The 19168-nt window shown below is 40.8% G+C and overlaps 1 protein-coding gene across 1 annotated transcript; it reads left to right on the top strand.

The window, feature by feature from the left end:
• Positions 1-1792: 1792 nt before the first annotated feature.
• On the top strand, positions 1793-15078 carry LOC124267654 (the record flags this gene model as incomplete). Its single annotated transcript, XM_046702625.1, is given in 9 exon segments — positions 1793-1933; positions 9654-9737; positions 9740-9820; positions 10669-10852; positions 12322-12545; positions 13256-13361; positions 13837-13961; positions 14777-14849; positions 14884-15078. Coding segments are annotated over 9 exon segments (1179 nt in total), but the record flags the coding sequence as incomplete, so codon positions are not given.
• Positions 15079-19168: the final 4090 nt, after the last annotated feature.

The following is a 19168-nucleotide window of genomic DNA, read 5'->3' as shown; positions in this document are numbered from 1 at the left end:
ATGCTGATTTTATATAAAAATGAGTTAGGCGTTAAAATCCAGTGAATAATTCTGAACTGAAACCATCTCAATTTAGTATCTAAAGTAGTCTTAAAGTGATTTTACTAAAATATATTTCCACCACTTTAATTTAGAACACATTCCTCCCATATGTGTAAATGTAAAGATGAAGGTACCACATGCATGATATTAACACTTTGTACATTTCTTAACTGATAGCGGTTCCCTGACAACTGGATGATAATCCATCCAAGAAGGACAAAAGATGCGGGTTTACACATTTCAACTTACCCTGGTATTTCTTTGTAGCCTGATTTTGCATCCGCTTGATAGGTTGACATCACGTTCTAAAGTGTATTCGAATTGTTCAAGTGACGTAGTTTTCCTTCAGGATTTATAAATAATTCAACATAATCTCTTTACTAATGGTGATGTATTTTGCTTGTAAGTGTCAGGTTCCGTTATAATGCCATCACATAATTCAGGCCTTTATTTTCCTTGAGAACTTATCAAAGGCAAATCCTTCCAAGAATCCAACCTAAATACATTGTTGACTTTTGTAATGCTTTAGCTGGAAAAGCATTGCTAAATTTACCAAAACGACAAAAGTGAGGATTCATTTACGTCAAACAGTTTCATATCAAATTTAGCTTCAATGATTTTTACACAGGAAACAACCTCAACCATACCAAGCCCAACCTGCTTCACAAGCTCACATACAAGAGTTAACAATCTTATCTGGTTTCCCAGTCAAAAACGATGCAAATAACATGACCAGGGTTAGGGAGTGTCAAGAAAGATAATTTAATTTGTAAACGAGTAAAGCCTTGGTAATACTTGAATTCCGACAAGGGGAGTAATGATTCTTTTCTAAATCTGTCTGTTTACCGTATATAAAACACCTTACAACTGGGAAGCCTACGTCATAACGGATGAACAAAGGAAACTAATTAGGGTGTTCGTTGAAATCTAAGTCATATTCTTGTGTATGGAAATATATAGCGACATCAAGATGAGTGGCAGTTACATATACGTAGTGTTTACTGTGTTAGCAGATGTGTATAATATTAATGATCCATGAATGAACCACCACCCATCCGCTGACCCGCCGCGAGGCATATAGTATAGTATGGGGAGCGTATCCAGTGTTGCTGTAAGAGCAATTTTACCTATTTCCTGCGTGGACTATGGAATGCACCTGCGTCATAATGAATCCACCAACTGAGATATAGGGGCTTTCACCTGCGTGGAGAGATGGAATCAATCTCCACGTCCCTATTCATCAACATGGTCCAATGATGTTATTTCCGGTTGTGAAGTTGGACGCCAAAGGCCAGAAGCTGGGATTTAAACAAAAGCGTAAAATGGTTGTGAGCATGTTTGTGGTATATTTCCAACTAAACCTTTTTCTGTGTTTTTCATTGTGAACATCAATAGCAACATATCCGCATAAGTGCAATCAAGCTATTTCAGATAGAATACATTTGAAAAAACCCAAAAGATATTCCATGCCCACTGAGGTCATTACGTATGAATATCAATACCTAAAAGTCGTTGGAATCCACACCGACCGCGATAAGATAAAGAAGATCTATATAAACAGCTGTTAATGGACTTTGGTACCATTTTACATGTTCCAGCTGAACCTGCTGCTATGGTTGTGAGGGAATTCTTTTACTATATTTTTCTGCGTAAGCCGGGATCGCCGTGCTATTGTATCCAGCTCAATAGCTAAGGCAGACTTATTTGATAACAGCTGAACTTTCATTTGTATGATGTTCGCGACCTGCAGATCCCCAAAACAAAGCCATGCGTTCCCACCATTCAATGGGACGAAGAGCAGGGCATATGGCCGAGTGACGTCAAGATGAATTTCCATGGTGACCCTGATTATGCGCTTTTCAGACAAATTTTCAGCATCTTCGACAATAATGTATTTCGCGATGTATACATCACCGCATGTTTGGCTGAGGCAGAGACGATCTTTGGACAAGCCGTGGTATATAAATAGCACGGCTGATGATGTGCGCCTGACGAATGTTGTATCAATGCCATCAAACGTCATCATGATTTGAATGTAAACTATTCCAATTCTTTAATGACCTTCTGGCCTCAGACGTACAACGACGACACCAAGGCTTATAACAGCTACCCTGTGAACCTCAATGACGCTATCAGGATTACGACAGAGAACTTGCCTCTAAATGCAACCCTACGCTTTCCTCGAAAGACTTGGACTCAAGAATGTGGATTAAAATCGTCCACGAGCTCATGAAATTATAAAAGGTACATGTTTTATGTATAAGAAACAGCTTCTACAATACTTCCACTCATATTGTGATATAGCCATCCCGCGTTGAGACGTAAATATTGTTCACCATTTTACATGTAAAATCGCTCGGTGTCAGTAAATAATTCATTTCAGTATTATCACCAGCAAGTTGGAGTTTTAATCTGGATGAAGTCATATACCATTGTCCGATTACTGCTTTGCTGGAGGTTCCTCATCTGATACCCATTATGGAGGTCCGGGTTAGAATATTGATCTTCAATGCCCCATGCTTTGTCGTAAGAGGCGACTACCGGGATCGGATGAAGGTCAGGCTCGCTGGCTTGAATTGACGCCATAATCGGTTCCCAATTGCGCAGATCCTGATGCTCATGTTGTTTTTATCACTGGAGTGTCTGGTCCAAACTCGATTATTTACAGACCGCCGCTATATAGCTGGAATACTACTGGAAGTGCGGCGTAAAAACTAAAGCTCACTCACTACTCATCTGAATTCAAATCTAAACTTATCAGCGTCTGTTCAGTCTGTTTACAACGGCGGATCAGAAGTTGGACGTGGTTTTAGGACAAACTATTGGAAGAAGTGCTAAAGTTCTTGGTAGCAGTGTGTACATGTAAGAACATACCATCTCCGCATCAAAGCATAGGTGATGACCAGCAAACACTAGATCCACCTTAAGAATTGTATGAAATCTATTCATTATCGTGAAAAGAAAAGTGTGTTAATAACGGACAGTTTGTTCTTATGAATGTTTCGAGGAAATCTTCGAAGAGGCGATCTACACGCTGGCGTTCCACGACCCTCAGTTTCGATGACACGATTTACTCAACATCGGCTAGGTTCGATCCTTGCGAAATGCCACAAGAGGTAAATACCTGAGGCGATTCAAGCTATAGTTGTCCCACAACACCAACCTCACCTCAAGTGTTCGGCGCTCTCTCAAGTACTACGCCTACGGTGGAGACTGGTGAAACTCGAAGTTACGGTAAAATGCATGGATATGAAGCACGTAATAACTAAACTTCACGTGTATTGATAGTTAAACGCATTGTCTCGTACATGCTTGCCGCGACCTGAAACTAAAATGTCCACTTGTAAATACATATATTATGCTAGTTGAGTCAATATCTTATATACCCATTAATCCAAACTCAATAAATACTGAAATGAATTCTTATTCATTTCTGCAAAATCTCAAATGTATTTCCGGTGAGAGATGTCAAGTTTTTATATTGATTTTAGCAATATCTCCCGACAAATAATGACAGCAACAGGAAATCGGCCGGATTGTAGAAATTGTAGAATTCCCTATCGTAAAGATATAAAATATTCCTGACCCGGTAATCATTCTGCACTGGAATTCGAGCTAGATCAGCATTAATATTATTTACGCCCGCCGGTCTAACCTATAGCGGCAACTGTGTCCAATGGGATGGTCCTTTTGACGTGTAGAAATACTTACTGAGTATTCTAAAGCCGAGGCTTGATCAATGCCTTCAAAGTAGACTTGGTAAACGGGTTCTAATTTAGAGCGGTAGGTTGCTTATCGGAATCTAACAATCGAAGCTCGACCGAGTGATCTCAAGATGAAACAACTTTGGAATGCTCGAATTCGCTCGGGGAATAGGCAAATTAGAGAGTGCTGATACAATCACGGATGATAATTTAGACGGTATTTTCATCACTGGATGTCGGTTTTCGGAAAGTGGTGGCGGAAGCCAAAATCGCACTTAAGAAATTACTCCCAGTTCAGCATTTTAACATTCAGAAATCTACAGGCAGCTTGCGGCGGCGGCGTGGCAATAGTCCACAGAGATGCATTGACAGTTCAAGTTTTGAATCAGAATGAAGTATACAAAGAATCGCTGAACGTTTGGATATTCTCATAACAAGTTTCTCACCCTCGCTCAGAGTAATCTGCCTTTACCGACCTCCTCAATATCGGAAAAGCAAGCTAACTCTCAGTGACTTTCACGAGGATCTATCCACACTCTTTTCAAAATGTGACAAACTTAAAACCATGTTTATCGGTGACTTCCAATAATAACATTGCTGAAAATTCGGAAGTCGAGAGGTAAACAAAGTCGTCCTCGACTCCTGAAACAGCATTCACTCAGACAGCATATCACTGATCCAACCCATAAGTCAGGACATATGCTTGACTGGATTGTCACCCCTGAGTCGGACCCGCACCTCAAAGTAAGAAATGCAGTCACAGTGGAAGACAGACAGATGTCAGACCACTACTTCGTAAGAGTAGAAGTAAACATGGAACGTCCTCCAAATCAGACCAAGACAATAACCTGTCCGAAACATCAAGGGCATGGACGGGGATGCATTCCAAACCGATTTGCGTAATGCAGGTTGTCATCGATTCCTCCTAACGTCAACATTTTGAGTGAACATTTCATAACTGGCCTTAAATCGGTTTTAGATAAACATGCACCATGCATAGAAAGAATGTAATTTTAAGACCAAAAGTCCACAATTACAATGAAGAAGTCAAAAGTCCAAGTCAGGCGACGCCAAACTGAAGAAAGGTGGAGGAGTCTGGTCTCGAAATCCACAGACAAATCTTCAAGCAAGCACGAAATAAAACAGCCTACCTGATGAAACAAAGCCAAACGTAAATACTCAAAAGACAAAATTAAAGAACATAGCGGAAACAGCAGAAATCACCATACTTTCTTGGAAGTCTCTCCAGGGAACTCATAAAATCACCAGATTGCCAGATCATCAACATGAAGCTGATCTAGCCAACAAGTTCAACATATTCTTCCTTGAGAGAAAATCAGTTCTATTCGAGAAGAATTTAACTTGAGGAAATGTTCTACAGTTCATTGGAAACAAAACAATTCAATGGACATCAACTCTCATGCTTTGAACCATTCTCAAGAATCAGCCGAGTTGAACTAATCAGTCATCAAATCTGCAAAGAAAACTACATGCCCTCTGGATCCACTGCCTTGTAAACTTCTCCTAGAAAACATGGATGTCTTGCTACCTGTCATCACCCAGATTGTCAATGTTAGCTTACAGTCTGGCATATTTCCAGAGGTTTTCAAAAAGCAGTTGTCAGACCATCGCTAAAGAAGGACAAGCCCAGTACTACTAATGTACTGAAAAATTTCCCGACCTGTCTCCAGCCTTAACTTCATCTCTAAAGTTCCAGTTGAAGAGCAGGTTTACATCAGACTGTCATTATCACCTGACCTCAGAATCGACTATTTGACAAGTTTCAATCGCCTACCGGCCCAGACACAGCACAGAAACAGTTCTCTGAGGGTGCTCAATGACCTCAGATGCTCAGTAGACAGTGGCAATGTTGGATCCACTTGTATTGCTAGACTTTGAGTGCAGCATTCGACACGATTGATCCACAGCATCCTCCTCAAGCTTCCTTGAACACCAAATGGGGCATCACCAGTTTGGCATTGGGATGGTTTTCATCATATCTGACAGGACGCACTCAAAGAGTCTTGATAAAGCAGTCTTCATCCACAACCTTAGCAGATCTCACATGTGGGTTCCGCAGGATCTGTTCTGGGACCCATCCTCTTCCTCCTTTACACTGACATCCCTTGACCGACATTTTCCGACAAGTATGACACTCCTCATCATTCGTTTGCTGACGATACTCAGCTGAAGTAGACTCTTTATGCTCTGGATCAGATTCAACATTCCCTAGAGACAGCTATCTGCACACGAAGTCCATCGAAAATCTGGATGTCATCTATGATGCTCCAAAAATGAACGATGATAAGACCAAGAAGCTATAGCGTAAGTAGTAAGCAATAAATCTGAGACAAAATCACGACTGAAAAATCACAATAGCTGATGCAGAAATTACTCTAGCTTCATCCGTGAAAGATCTTGGAGTGTTCACAGACCAGGACCTATCTCTTGATGCTCCAGATCAACCATATTTCAAGAATCTGCTTTGCTGGCCTACCTAGGCTATCAGTAACATTCGTCATGAATTTAACAACAGATGCAGCCCATACTCGTCAGGTCCCTCGTTCTATCTAGACTAGACTATTCAAACGGCAGCATTCTGTTTGGACTCAGCTCTGCACACTTGACAAAACTCCAGAAAGTCCAAAACGTTGCAGCCCGCATTGTATCCCTAACATCTAAAAGATCTCCACATAACCCCTGTCCTAAAGTCTCTTCACTGGTTTGCCCATCCAAGCCAGAATCGAATTCAAGATCTTGACCATTGTGTTCCAATGTCTACCATGACCTAAGCGCCTCAGTACCTCTCTGAAGACTCATCTCAGTGTACACACCGCCGCGACAGCTGAGATCACACCAACAGTTCCTCCTAACAACACCCCTGTCAATTTCAAGAACTATGGTCACAGATCATTCAGCTATGCTGCTCCTTCACTGTGGAACAGTCTTCCCATAACCATCAAAACAACAAAATCTCTTGACTTATTCAAATCTTCATTGAAGACCCATCTTTTCAGGAAATATTACGAATGACTTGCACAATTCCTGCAGTTGTTTTTAGCTGTACACACGGGGCGCCTTGAGCATACACTAGTGTGTGGAAACGGCGCCATACAAATGGACATTATTATTATTATTAACTAATCCTGTTTACTTTGCTCGAAGACCGTTTTCCCGGAAACCAGCGTGTCAACACTATAGACCCCAGGAGCTACTACTTCCTCAAGGGCGTGGTTAGAGGCAGGAGAAGGCTGCCGGACGTGATGTCGCTCTTGTGCCAACGTGGGTGAGTATGCTTACCCATGGGGCGTTCTCTCGCTGGATAACAACTCTCATCATTTTAGTGACTTGAAACGTCACAGAACTGGCTCCTTGGTTTTGGTAGGATTAAAACAAGGATCAGGGGTCATCAATTTATCAACTGGCTGACTGAGTTTGGTTTTACGCTGCTTTTTAGCAATATTCCAGCAACATCACGGCGGGGGACACCAGAAAGGGCTTCACATATGAGTACCCGTAGTGAGGATTCGAACCCGGGTCTTCGACGTGACGAGCCAACGCTTTAACCACTTGGCTACCCACCGCCCCTCAATTTATCAAGCAATTGCTTTCTTGTATAGGCAACGGTGGACTGAAACTTGTGTTGGCATCCATATAAAATAGTGACTTTTAGCAGTAGTAGGACGTCTCATATAGACACGAAACCACAAAGCCATATTCAAACTGCAAATTAAATGTTGTTTAATGCGTCACCACAACCAGCGGTACAATATGATAATTTAGACGGTTATTTTTTAGCTATTAATCAATGCTCAAGAAAACAATTCTGGTTGAAAATGCTTGGCCTGCTATGTTACAGATTGCCACGCAGTGTGCAGAAATAGTCACTGACCCGCTAGCCCGTGGCTGAAGTAAAATTCAGTTAAGGGCCAGTAAATCTCTTGCCTGACTGGCTGAGTGAATTTTCATGGGGTCATTTAGAAAATATGTCACTCTCTCCGACTTGTTCAGGTATAATATAGTTATAAATCATGAAAGTTTATGGCCTCATAAACATATGTTTCATCATATTGGCAACTTAATGATATCAACCGTGTCTACATTCAAATGTGGGCTGAGTGAAGTTATTTTTTGTGGGGCTTGTCCGACTGGCTAGCATAATTTGGAAACTATTTCTCACACTGTTGCCCACGTACCTTTTTACAATATGATGATGTTATATCTCATGCATCTAAATGTGGGCCTATCATAAATGTCGTTACCATATATTACGCAAAGTATAATGATCTGCTGAAAGCTGTTTATCGATGTGAACCTGAGAAAGGCCAAAACATCACAATGTAAAAAAAGAGTTCACGTACATTAATGATTAGTACTGGGCAGGCATAACAATATGCAAGTAGAGATTGCCCAATTTAATCTAAAACAGTGAATGATAGATATATGACTATTCGAGTATGTACTAAATATAATAACAACGGATAGCATAAATATATGCCTCAACCAAGCGCATTTTGTTCAAATGGAAACATGTTTTCTTTGATAATACAGTCAATACAAAATATTGCTTGAAGGTAAGACTTCCCCATCGTAGCTTGAAATGTACACGACCAGGGAGATCGCTTCATATGTTTCATATTTAGATGTATCAGACTGTCAAATGCGCTCTACAAGGCCGTGGGACAAAGGGTGAGGTGTGAGGTGAAATTGGATTTACGTCGTACTTGAGAATATTTCGCTCATATGACGACGTGCATGCCTGTCTCATTAATATGTGCGAAACTGCTTGTACTAGCCCAGACTGAAGCTGGTTTTATAGTGCTAGCCCACTGAGATACCATGCCGCAGTGAAGCATGAATACCCCACTTAGACACATTATACTGACTCCGAGCCGACCAGTGCTTGTTGTACCCATTAATGCCGAGCGCCAGGCAGGGACCAAAAGTACCATATTTTAACGTCTTTTGGTATGACGCGGTCGAATAATCGAACCCGCGACCTTCCCGCTCTCCGGGCGGACTAGCTCTAACTCACACTACACCACGGAGGCGGTCGTGGGACAAAGGGGGTGAAGTTAACAATGTATACGTAATGGTGAACTTTCAGTTCCTCTATCAATTGCCTCCACCAGCTTTAGCCTTTAGCGTCTACAGATATGTTCACAAAGTTTGAGGGTACAATCATTATCCTTATATCAAGCATCGCATGTCACTTTTGTAACCGACAGGATCGCCCGTTCATTGCATAATAGTAATTCAGGCACATGCTCCTGAAGTGAGTCGACACGTGAAGGTCCGGGTTAGAATTGGTCTTCAGTAACCCATGCTTGTCGTAAAGAGGCGACTGACTGGATCAATTGAAGTCAGGGAAACGCTGGCTTGGATTGACACATGTCATCGTATCCCAATTGCATATATCGATGCTAATGCTGTTGTTCACTGGATTGTCTGGTCAGACTCATTATTTACCACAGAGCCGCCTTACAGCTGGAATATTGTTGGAGTGCGGCGTAAAAGCTAAACTCACTCACTCACTCCCGAAGTAGTCGGAACTGTACAATCTCCTCTACTTTCTATAGATATGTCTGTTGCGTGGAAAGGATTTAGTCGCTTATATTTTATTATCATTTACGCAAAACATATCGGTGACTGAAAGTATCTCCAACATTATATTTAAACAGTCATCACATTGTGACGGGAGAGGGAACCTCGAGGCTGACTTCCTGCAATTCCGTTTCTCACTGATAGGATATTTACAAACTGGAATTGCATCCATACATCCAGAACAAACAACTGTTGGTCAGGTTGGTAAAATGCATTCAGATGTTTGAAAGAAAGTATTTGACGATTCTGTTTTCCTTCTTCCAACAAGTAGCTTACCCAGTAGTTACGTCTATACCTGTACAGGTGCAGGACACTGACGAGGTACGCACCTGGTACGACAAAGTCATGATGCCGTTCAACGTCAACAACATTGACGTCACTGTGTCAATGCCAACTTCCTATTTGGCGTCACGAATGGAATCATTAATGGCCTCTTCGAACCATCGATATTAGATGACCCTGACATAATGGTAATGTGTTTTCAATGGTTGTGAAAATTTGATTCTTTTATTCTTACAGGACACGCACCTCGCGCACGTCTGCAGCGTAACACGCCACGCTGTATTGCAACTAGTTACATATACTATTGGATTAATGGACCGAAGTGCAAATGACGTGATTGTACAATGTATTTTTATTTCAGCAAATGTTCTTATGATTATGGAAAGGACGTCATCGCATATATTTACGTATATCGCAATATGATGTTTCGTAGTATGACAATAACTTCCAACCTGACTGGGGAACAAATTCTAAATCATAAGTGCTCCAAAATTATTCCCTTTACCCCAATTAGGAAGGGAGGCCTTGAACCTCACCTCTAGAAATATTTCTGCTTGACAATTTAGCCTTGGCAATATCATGTCGCCTATCATATTGTCAATATTTTCAAAATACATGAAAATATATTTCCTACAGAATCTTATGTTGCAACAACCTGCATCCATGATTTGTGCCTACTGTGCCTTCACGTACACACACGAGATACTTTGTGGTCACGATGACGAAGAAAATGGTCGTTAACAAGTTTCAGATTCTAATTAAATGTACTCCCGATAGTATGTTCACAGGGAAACTTTTACATCCATCTTGACATGCTGTATCAACCAAGCATACAGAGTTCATTGCGAAATTTCAGATATGAAATATTTAAGATATGTTACAAATGACCCTCGTTTGCATTTTGTGGAATGGGAATGTTTAACTCGTCCCTAGAGCGGCTCCTTGTATGTCGCTCGTCATTTGAGGATTATGAGGTTTAACATTGTGGAAGCGTTTAAGTAGTTTGTTCACACAACGCCCTACTTTCTATTTCCAGAACATCTACAACGACACCGCCAGGATGATCGCTTTCAAGTCAGACCAACTTCTCTGACCGAGGCAGACCCTGGCGTTGACGTACTACCCCTCTGTCATTGAGTTCTACTGGTTTGTGGCCAGGACGTACAACAAACTCCAGGAAACCCTGGACAGGACGGGATCTCTGCCTCATAAAAGGTGTTGTCAGTGGCTGTCAAAACGTTACTTAAGCCATTCACTTCCAAATCTCTGTATGCCTCACTGAAATAATAACAATCAAACGTGGTAAGCTTAAACGTTATATATCCTTGGTGCTCACTCTCATCCGTGAACTATTGTACTATTTGTTCCTGTATGGCATCTGAAATGGTAATGGTTGTATGGCATGGTTAAAGGTCACATGCAACCAAAAATCAAACATAATTAAAACACAATTATCACTTATTCGTGACATATAATATACATTGCTGGTTATGAAAAACATATAAACAAAATTATAAGCGTACAATCGCAAATCAAAGTGCAATATTGTGTACTTCGGTTTACTTCCCAAGAAACAGAAGCAGCCGGGATACCAGACCCAGTCAGAGCGGGTGGGTGTGCACTCAAGTGTAACGGCTGGTCATTTGCAGATGCCCTCGCGGCTTATTGCGTGTGTGTATATATAGAGATGTTGGGTTTTGTAAATACATGCTCATTTTTGTGTATAACATTTTGCAATCAACAGACATCATAACATGTCAAGTGTTCAACTATCACACCTGCCTGTCTGTGTAATCACATAATGTGACTGAGACCGAACTCGGGCCATAAATCAATGCATTTTGTTTATGGTGTATAGCCTGATTGGTGTTAAGTTCAAATTGCATGTGGTCAGTGATAACAGCTGTGTATTGAATATTGTCATTAGCAGACAGGCAGACAGACACACAGGTGTCAATAAAACAAGACATTGAGTTTTGTCTGTGACAACGACATATCTATATCACAGTTAGAAATTGTGTCAACGCTAAATAATGACATTGCTTTTAAGTATCGAACTGAGAAAGTGACTCGGTAAGAAGAACGTGTGGTGAAATAGACAAATCAAATTATATAAACAGTTAAATCGGTAATCTACTGGTATAACATATAAACGAAGCTCGCGCATGTGAGATATCAACAAAACATTAGAAAAATAGCTCACACCAAAGCCTTCACCGAGTATTCACCGGACAACCCGCTTCCAAGCTGCGCGAACCTATTTCACTGCGCACGTGCTATGAGCGCAGCCCAGCTGTTGAAACCCGTTTTCCCCAGAAAAGTCGGGGGAAAATTAGTGAAACGTTTGAACTCCGATTTCGCGCGGTTTATTTCATCGCGTTATTTTTCAACTTTATAAGTTGAATTTGCATTTTTGACGATTTGTTTCGGTAAGTCCATACCGAAAGGTATCAGAATCTGCAAAGTTGTGTTTTAAGTTGCATGTGACCTTTAAGATAAAGTTCGGTACCTAACTGATGATCAGAACATGTTTAGGATATGTATATATATATGTGCGTGTGTGTGTGTGCGTGTGTGTGTGCGTGCGTGTGTGTGCGTGCGTGTGTGTGTGTACGTGTGTGTTGTGTGCGTGCGTGTGTGTGTGTGTGTGTGTGTGTGTGCGTTTGTTACATACTTTATTGATATCAAGTGAATACAGGAAGAGCAATCGCCACATCCACTTCTTCAACTAAATTGTGTATTACGTTGCAGGGCATGAACCAGGTTCTGGCGGACTTTAAGGACGTGTTGAGAAGGTACGCAAGTCCCCGGCTCCTAGCCCTGGGAACACCGTCCTCGATGTATAACCTATCCACTCTATACTTCGACGACTTCCTCGGTGATGCGGATACAGACTACGACAACAAACCTGACGTACGTTTTGGTCATATCTGGGAACATTTGTTGCGATTGGCGGTGTTATGACTCTGACGTCATTTACATAACCGTTTGTTCTCAAAGAAGACTTTTGTGGAACATCTCCATCGTAATTCCTCTCTTGGTATAGAAACACAGTTTTATTTGAAGGCATCATGATCCTGGTAAACAGGAAATATGGGAATTCTAATCTCACACTAACTTTCCTGGTGATACTAACGTTAGTGTGCCAAAGTCCCTATCACCTTGGAACAAACAACATGGAGTCATGACCACAGCACTGGCACGACTTGAGGAGCGCTGGCTTGGTGCCTCCATTCTTTAGTAATTGATTAATCTTCACTGTACCATTTATTATTTTCTTTCTTTATGAAACTTTATACCACAATGAATTTATTTTGAGGTACGATAGAGGAGGTTTGTATTTAGGCTTGGGAAGAGCAAACATACGTTTTTGACCCATAGGGATTAATGCTGTGTAAACAAACAGATTTTAAAACAGTTTGTTGACTGCTAACCCTACAGTAAATCTCCTTTGTCGATGCATACTATCTATCATGCTGTTTTCATGTTACAATTGAGAATTTATATTGATGTTGGCGAAGGGAAAGCATACGTTGAGAGAGAAACTGAGAACTTGATTGCTAACCTCATCCCTTTTGGCTGAAACCCATGCATCATGTTGTATAATATTTGATATACTGTAGCCCGATCCTGAAGATCGTATATTCACCACGTCGATGGCCTTGACAGCTCTGCTGACCATCTGGACGACGCAAGACCAGCACACAGGGAACATGATCTGGGATCCAGGTAAGAGCTTGATATGTCACATTTGGGCGCTTCCTCATCTCTGAATAGTTAGGTGGTTGGTCATTTCTGAATTTATATTATTAACCTTTTCAGGGTAAGGGCAAATACAGTCAGGATTTGGCATGGGGGACTCATGAGATGGTTTGACCGCCATTGCGATCAATTCAAAAATAGCAAAAGTATTTAACATTGTCATCCATTGTCATCCATTGTCACTCACATGAGGAATAACGCATAAATATGATCTTGGCATGACACACGGCAAAACAGTTCCTACGTTAGGCTTTAGGTGATACACTTATTGAATATTTGGCATTCAAACTTTAGAACGCTTGTCGTAATATTATTGACCAACGGATGCTAAAGTTTGTTTTAAACGAGTCAATAGAACACTCGAGACTTCAAATGTTGGTTCATGTACAGACACTGGAACACGGACCATCATACTATCGTCGCTTCCATGTCTATGTCCCAGATACTCCTGTGGATGTCAAGAGGGCTGCCAACCTGACGGTCACGTGGATGTACTACAACATCAACGGGATGCAACCTCTGTTGCCATGGAACGCTGTATTCTCAGGATCATTCAAAGGCTCTACAGTCAGTAAACAATTTGGTATTTTTACAGCTGCGGCCTCACCATATGTCAATCTGTATTTCTTATTTCGTTTGGTGGCAGGCATCAAGTAACTGGGCACACAAAGTGGCCATTAAATTGTTATTGGATCTGACATTTTATAACTTTCTAAAAGAATGGGACACTTCAAGGTATCAAAATTGAGTCGATACCTCTCAGGGGACGCTTAGGATCTGCAGATTTGTTTATACAGACAGATGAGACAAAAGCTACTTTATAGATACACTTTGGAATCAAATTATTACTAAAAGGTTTAAGTATTGGGTGTGAAACCAACATGAAAATATGATGTAATTTACACTGTATTTCAAAATTAACTACTTTCAAAGCTCAGTTCAAATCTAAACAAAGTCATCACTGTGGCCGTTCAAAATCAAAGATAATATAATACAAGAGCAGTGATTGTAGAAATACAGATATAATCAACTTGCAACCAGGCCAAGGTAGGGTTGGATCATCACACACTATGTCCTGTGTTCTGGTGACTTGCGATGAAGCGTAAGTTGAGAGGCAGGAGTTAATTCCCTTTATATACCGGACAAAGTTATGCTATCAATTTCCACGCTAAGGCAGACAGCTCAGGAATAAGCTTATTACAGCTCCTTCCTGATCATTCTCTCTAAATCGAGAACATGTTTGAATACAGCCCATAACTGCCCCTTACTGAATCAGTAACGATGTATAGCAGTCTAATACTTGTACATCGCATCACACTATCTTATAACACATGATGATGTTATTCCACAAACATGCACATTCGTAACATTTGTCATTACAGACAGTCGGATTCGATTACCCGATGAACAGACTTGAGTTATTCAATGGGACGAAAATAAATAGGACAGAGATTCGCAACGAAAGTTTATCCAAGGAGTAGAAGGGTTCATCCCCGAGGACGAGTACAAAGAAATGATGGAGAAACTTCACACCCAACCGTCTTCCACGGCTACAACAACAACGGAGAATTCTTCCCCTTCTGGTCATCTGAAGCCTACACCTACGTCATCAGGTTGCTTGGATTCGGGAAATACATTGGGACTATGTAATCGTGTTTGAATACCAATAAATCCACATGTTGTATTGGTATTGTCTTGCCTTTGTCTTCCGCAAAATCATTTAACCATGTATCCCTACCATGTTCAAGTGATCGGATAGTATAACCGCGGTGAACACGTTTCTGCCTTCATTCCAGACATTGGTTGAAAGTCTGAAGCTCACTTCCGGTGTGCTGCAGCGATATTGATGGAACGTTGCTGGTTTAAAACCGAGTCCTCACCATTCAACCTGCATCATTTTGTCTTTTATCCCGAAAACTGCAAATTGAGATGCGTTCCGTTAATCAATCATCTGTATAGTCGATGCCTTGGGATAGTTTAAGTAAAAGCCTGAATGTCTCTTTGTTTACGTTTCACTAAAAAACGCACAAGGTAATTAACGTTTGCCCGTAAATAATCGAGTCCACGAAGTTTATCGATGTTAAGTTATTTCAATATATGAATCCGAATTGATTTGCTTAATGGATGGATAAACACGCACCTATATGTATGCACACTATCTGGGGGATTACGATAAAATGAATGTATAATGTGTAACACTCACCAGTACAACACTCTTTTGAGGATTATGGTGTAACGATCAACATATCCCTTTCCACAGTCATACAATACATCTGCTTACAGCACTGTTTACTGTGCGATGACGACTATATAACCTGTCTTAATGAACCACTGATGATGGCGGGTGTTCACCATACTGTGACCATATCCTGCTCAACGTTAGCCGCCTACCTCAAATAGTCATGCGTTCCGTACAGGAAATTTGGGGAGTATCACCTGACCTTCATTGAAACTGATGAAACGCTTTTTACATAGTGCTCGGCGCCCCAGACACAACACCTTAGCTGAGCTGTTCTAAGGTCTTGACTTGTAAAACATCAAAAACATCTCTAATCAATGGGAATTATTATCAACGTTGCTTGGAGTGAATGAGTATTCCTTACAGAATAATTGTCATTGTTAAAGAAGACTTTTGCACTTCATTTGATTAAGATAGATACATTATGTTTACAACAGAGAGTGTTCCGAGTTTGACAGGTATAGAATTATTAATAATTTATTTACGAATGAATACCCTTTCGTAAATGGCCATTTCACGGAAGCCATTTTCTACCGCCTAGGGTTTCTCACAATGGGTGTAGTTATTGTCAAATAGTCTTTAGTGCAGAGTATGATTACACATGTTTGTACATGGTTGGTTTAATGTTGGAGATAAGACCAGGCAGATGATGCGTTTAATGTCTTCTGGGACTTCTGTTGGGATATTTGAGCCGATGTTACATTAGGTTTTGGAACTGTGGCGAATCATGGATAGATTACCACTGAAACATTATGCTATATTCCATGACAGATTATAAGCAATGTGAATCAATTCATGTCAGTGTAACGAGAGAATGAGGTGAAAGGAAAGGTTCTCAACAGAACAGAAGTGTCAGAATGAGGAATATAAGTCGACACAGTGAAACGATCGTGACACAAGTAAAGAGATCATAGTCAACTGTGGATTCAGATGACCAAGCAAAAATCAAAGGACTTTTACACAAGTTAAGAAAGAAAAATATACCCCACAGTGTGACCAGTACACTGTCCTGGTTAGCGTATCTGTGTCCAAATGAGCTACGTGACAACAGAACATGTCAGCAGGCCAGGTGTTCTCTGGCCTATAATGTGTTGGCATAGTCCTCAGAACGCTATGCGGACAACTATCACCTGTGGTTCACGGAACGCTAGTATAGTGACAACCATATAGATAGTAGCTCTGTAGTTGCTGGTTTCTACAAAACCCATCAGACTTTCTGAGGGTGAACAATGTGTACTGATGTACCATGGTCTTCACGTACACTTGCCGGACATGCCGGTTGAGATATTTTATTTAAGCCACTGCTACCACTGATAAGATAAGAACACTGCCGTCAAACAGCTGGGTTTGGTCTTTGTCAATCTCTGGAAATGAAGTTCATCATACCGCCTGACACAAACACACGTAAACATTTATTACAGAACTGAATGGGCGAGAGAGGGGTAGAGTGCGTGGCAGGTGCGTGGCAATATCCCTGAATGAAACCAATAACGATGCCGCTCTATCATAACCTAATAAATTTCCTTTCTCAAGTTGACAGACCAATACTTTGACATATGCTAAGTATAGACATGGATATTCGATGGGACAACAAACTGCAAGATCGAGATTCGCAGTGAGACGTTTGTCCAGTGTGCAGAAGAGGTCATCCCAAAGACGGACACAAACACATGATGGACGACCTTCACATCCCAACTGCAACGTCTTCCTTCATATCCGACCCGTGAAGATCCGGGGTAGAATAGGTCTTCAGCAACCCATGTGCTTGCCATAACAAGGCGACTATCTTGTCGTAAGAGGCGACTAACGGGATCGGGTGGTCAGTTTCGCTGACTTGGTTGACACATGTCATCGGTTCCCAATTGCGCAGATCGATGCTCATGCTGTTGATCACTGGATTGTCTGGTCCAGACTCGATTATTTACAGACCGCCGCCATATAGCTGGAATATTGCTGAGTGCGGCGTAAAACTAAACTCACTCACTCACTCCTTCATATCCTTTGAAGGCTACGTCAAAGTCACGTATGTTGGGAATGGGGAAAATGATTGTTACTTTGAAATAGCGAAACAAACGTCCATACATCAGCACGTATATAATTGTTCGACTTGGTCCGGTATACTTATCGTCCGAATCAAATATCGTCGAATTGTTTCGAATATTTTTAGGTCTCACTGCAGATTCGAGTGTTTCTCTTACCATTTTGTTGAGAGGTGTTCAATTCCCCTCATTATTTAAATATGTGTTGCGAAGCGACCGTAAAAGCACTTTAGGTTTCCGCATTCGTTCATTCTCTCTATGCTGAAGGCATGTTTACAGAGTTGCATCCCTTAGTTTTCAGGGCTCTGCCGTATGGATTTGAAATAATGCTTTCTTCCGATATTATCTTGTGGTATGCTGTGATCATTAGTTCAATAAAATGTCAAACTATTAACCTGTGGCACTTTGAACTTGTGTCAAATATTCTGCAAGAGCTACATACTTTTGATGCATAGACAGTTCGCCAATGCTTGTCGTTATGTACGCAATAAGTATATGTGCAAAATATTTTGTCCATGAAGTGCGTTTATGATTTCCTTAAAAGATATGAAGTGTTTACGTCTAGCTGTTATAATTATATGCTATAACACTGTTCACATAATATATAGGAACATATTCCACAGCGCCAAAGAGAATATTTACATACGAGGATCAATAAGAAATTATTGGTTCACACAAAGTTCACCTTGTTAAAATACATTGCTAGAACCGCATTTCAAAGGGCTTTCTAACAAGATAATGTTTTCAGCTCGGATATAGGAGCTATAGCAGTTACACCATTACCAGTAGAGGTCGTTATGTTCACTGAAATGCGGGTAAATGTTTGTCAACACTGTGGAGTCCTACTAGAACATTACCGCCTCGAGGCTGGACTAGCGAGACGGCCCACCACACCGTCAGTGTAACCAATGGCAACAAATGCAAAACACAAACATAGGAAGCACCCAAAACATGAATACACTGTACATGTCCATATACATGTACAAAGAAAACCCGTAAATTAATATATATGAATACAATTTTGACAGACATTATCAATAAACTTAATATATTTTTGTCACTGAAACATGGCTCAAGGTAAAAGTCCTTTTAGTGGCGACACATATTTGTAGGCATGTATGAACATCTTGCGATTTCCCATAGCGCTAAATACACATCTGGGAGTACGTTAACAATTAAGCAATCTTTGTAATTTTCAAGTGCATTATATATACTGATTCGAGGATACTCATGAACAGATTCGACGTTGATAGTTCACCATGCAGCACAACTGCATCGGACACGACATGCATGGTCACGTACATCTGACTATCTTAGGACTTGCCATATACACTGAAGTCTAGCTGCTAAAATTAAAACATAATAAGGAATTTAGATATACTGTCTCAGAGATTGATAAATATTGTGTCCACGAAGACCAAGCATCACTGGATAACTAATTCCATGCATCAGTGTATCGAGATGTGAATATAGAACAACTCCCAGACAAACAGCCT

The sequence above is a fragment of the Haliotis rubra genome, unplaced genomic scaffold (assembly GCF_003918875.1).
Source record: "Haliotis rubra isolate DU_JTF1 unplaced genomic scaffold, ASM391887v1 Scf1328, whole genome shotgun sequence".
Classification (NCBI taxonomy): Eukaryota; Metazoa; Mollusca; class Gastropoda; order Lepetellida; family Haliotidae; genus Haliotis; species Haliotis rubra.
This window is presented reverse-complemented; position numbering and strand designations above follow the sequence as displayed.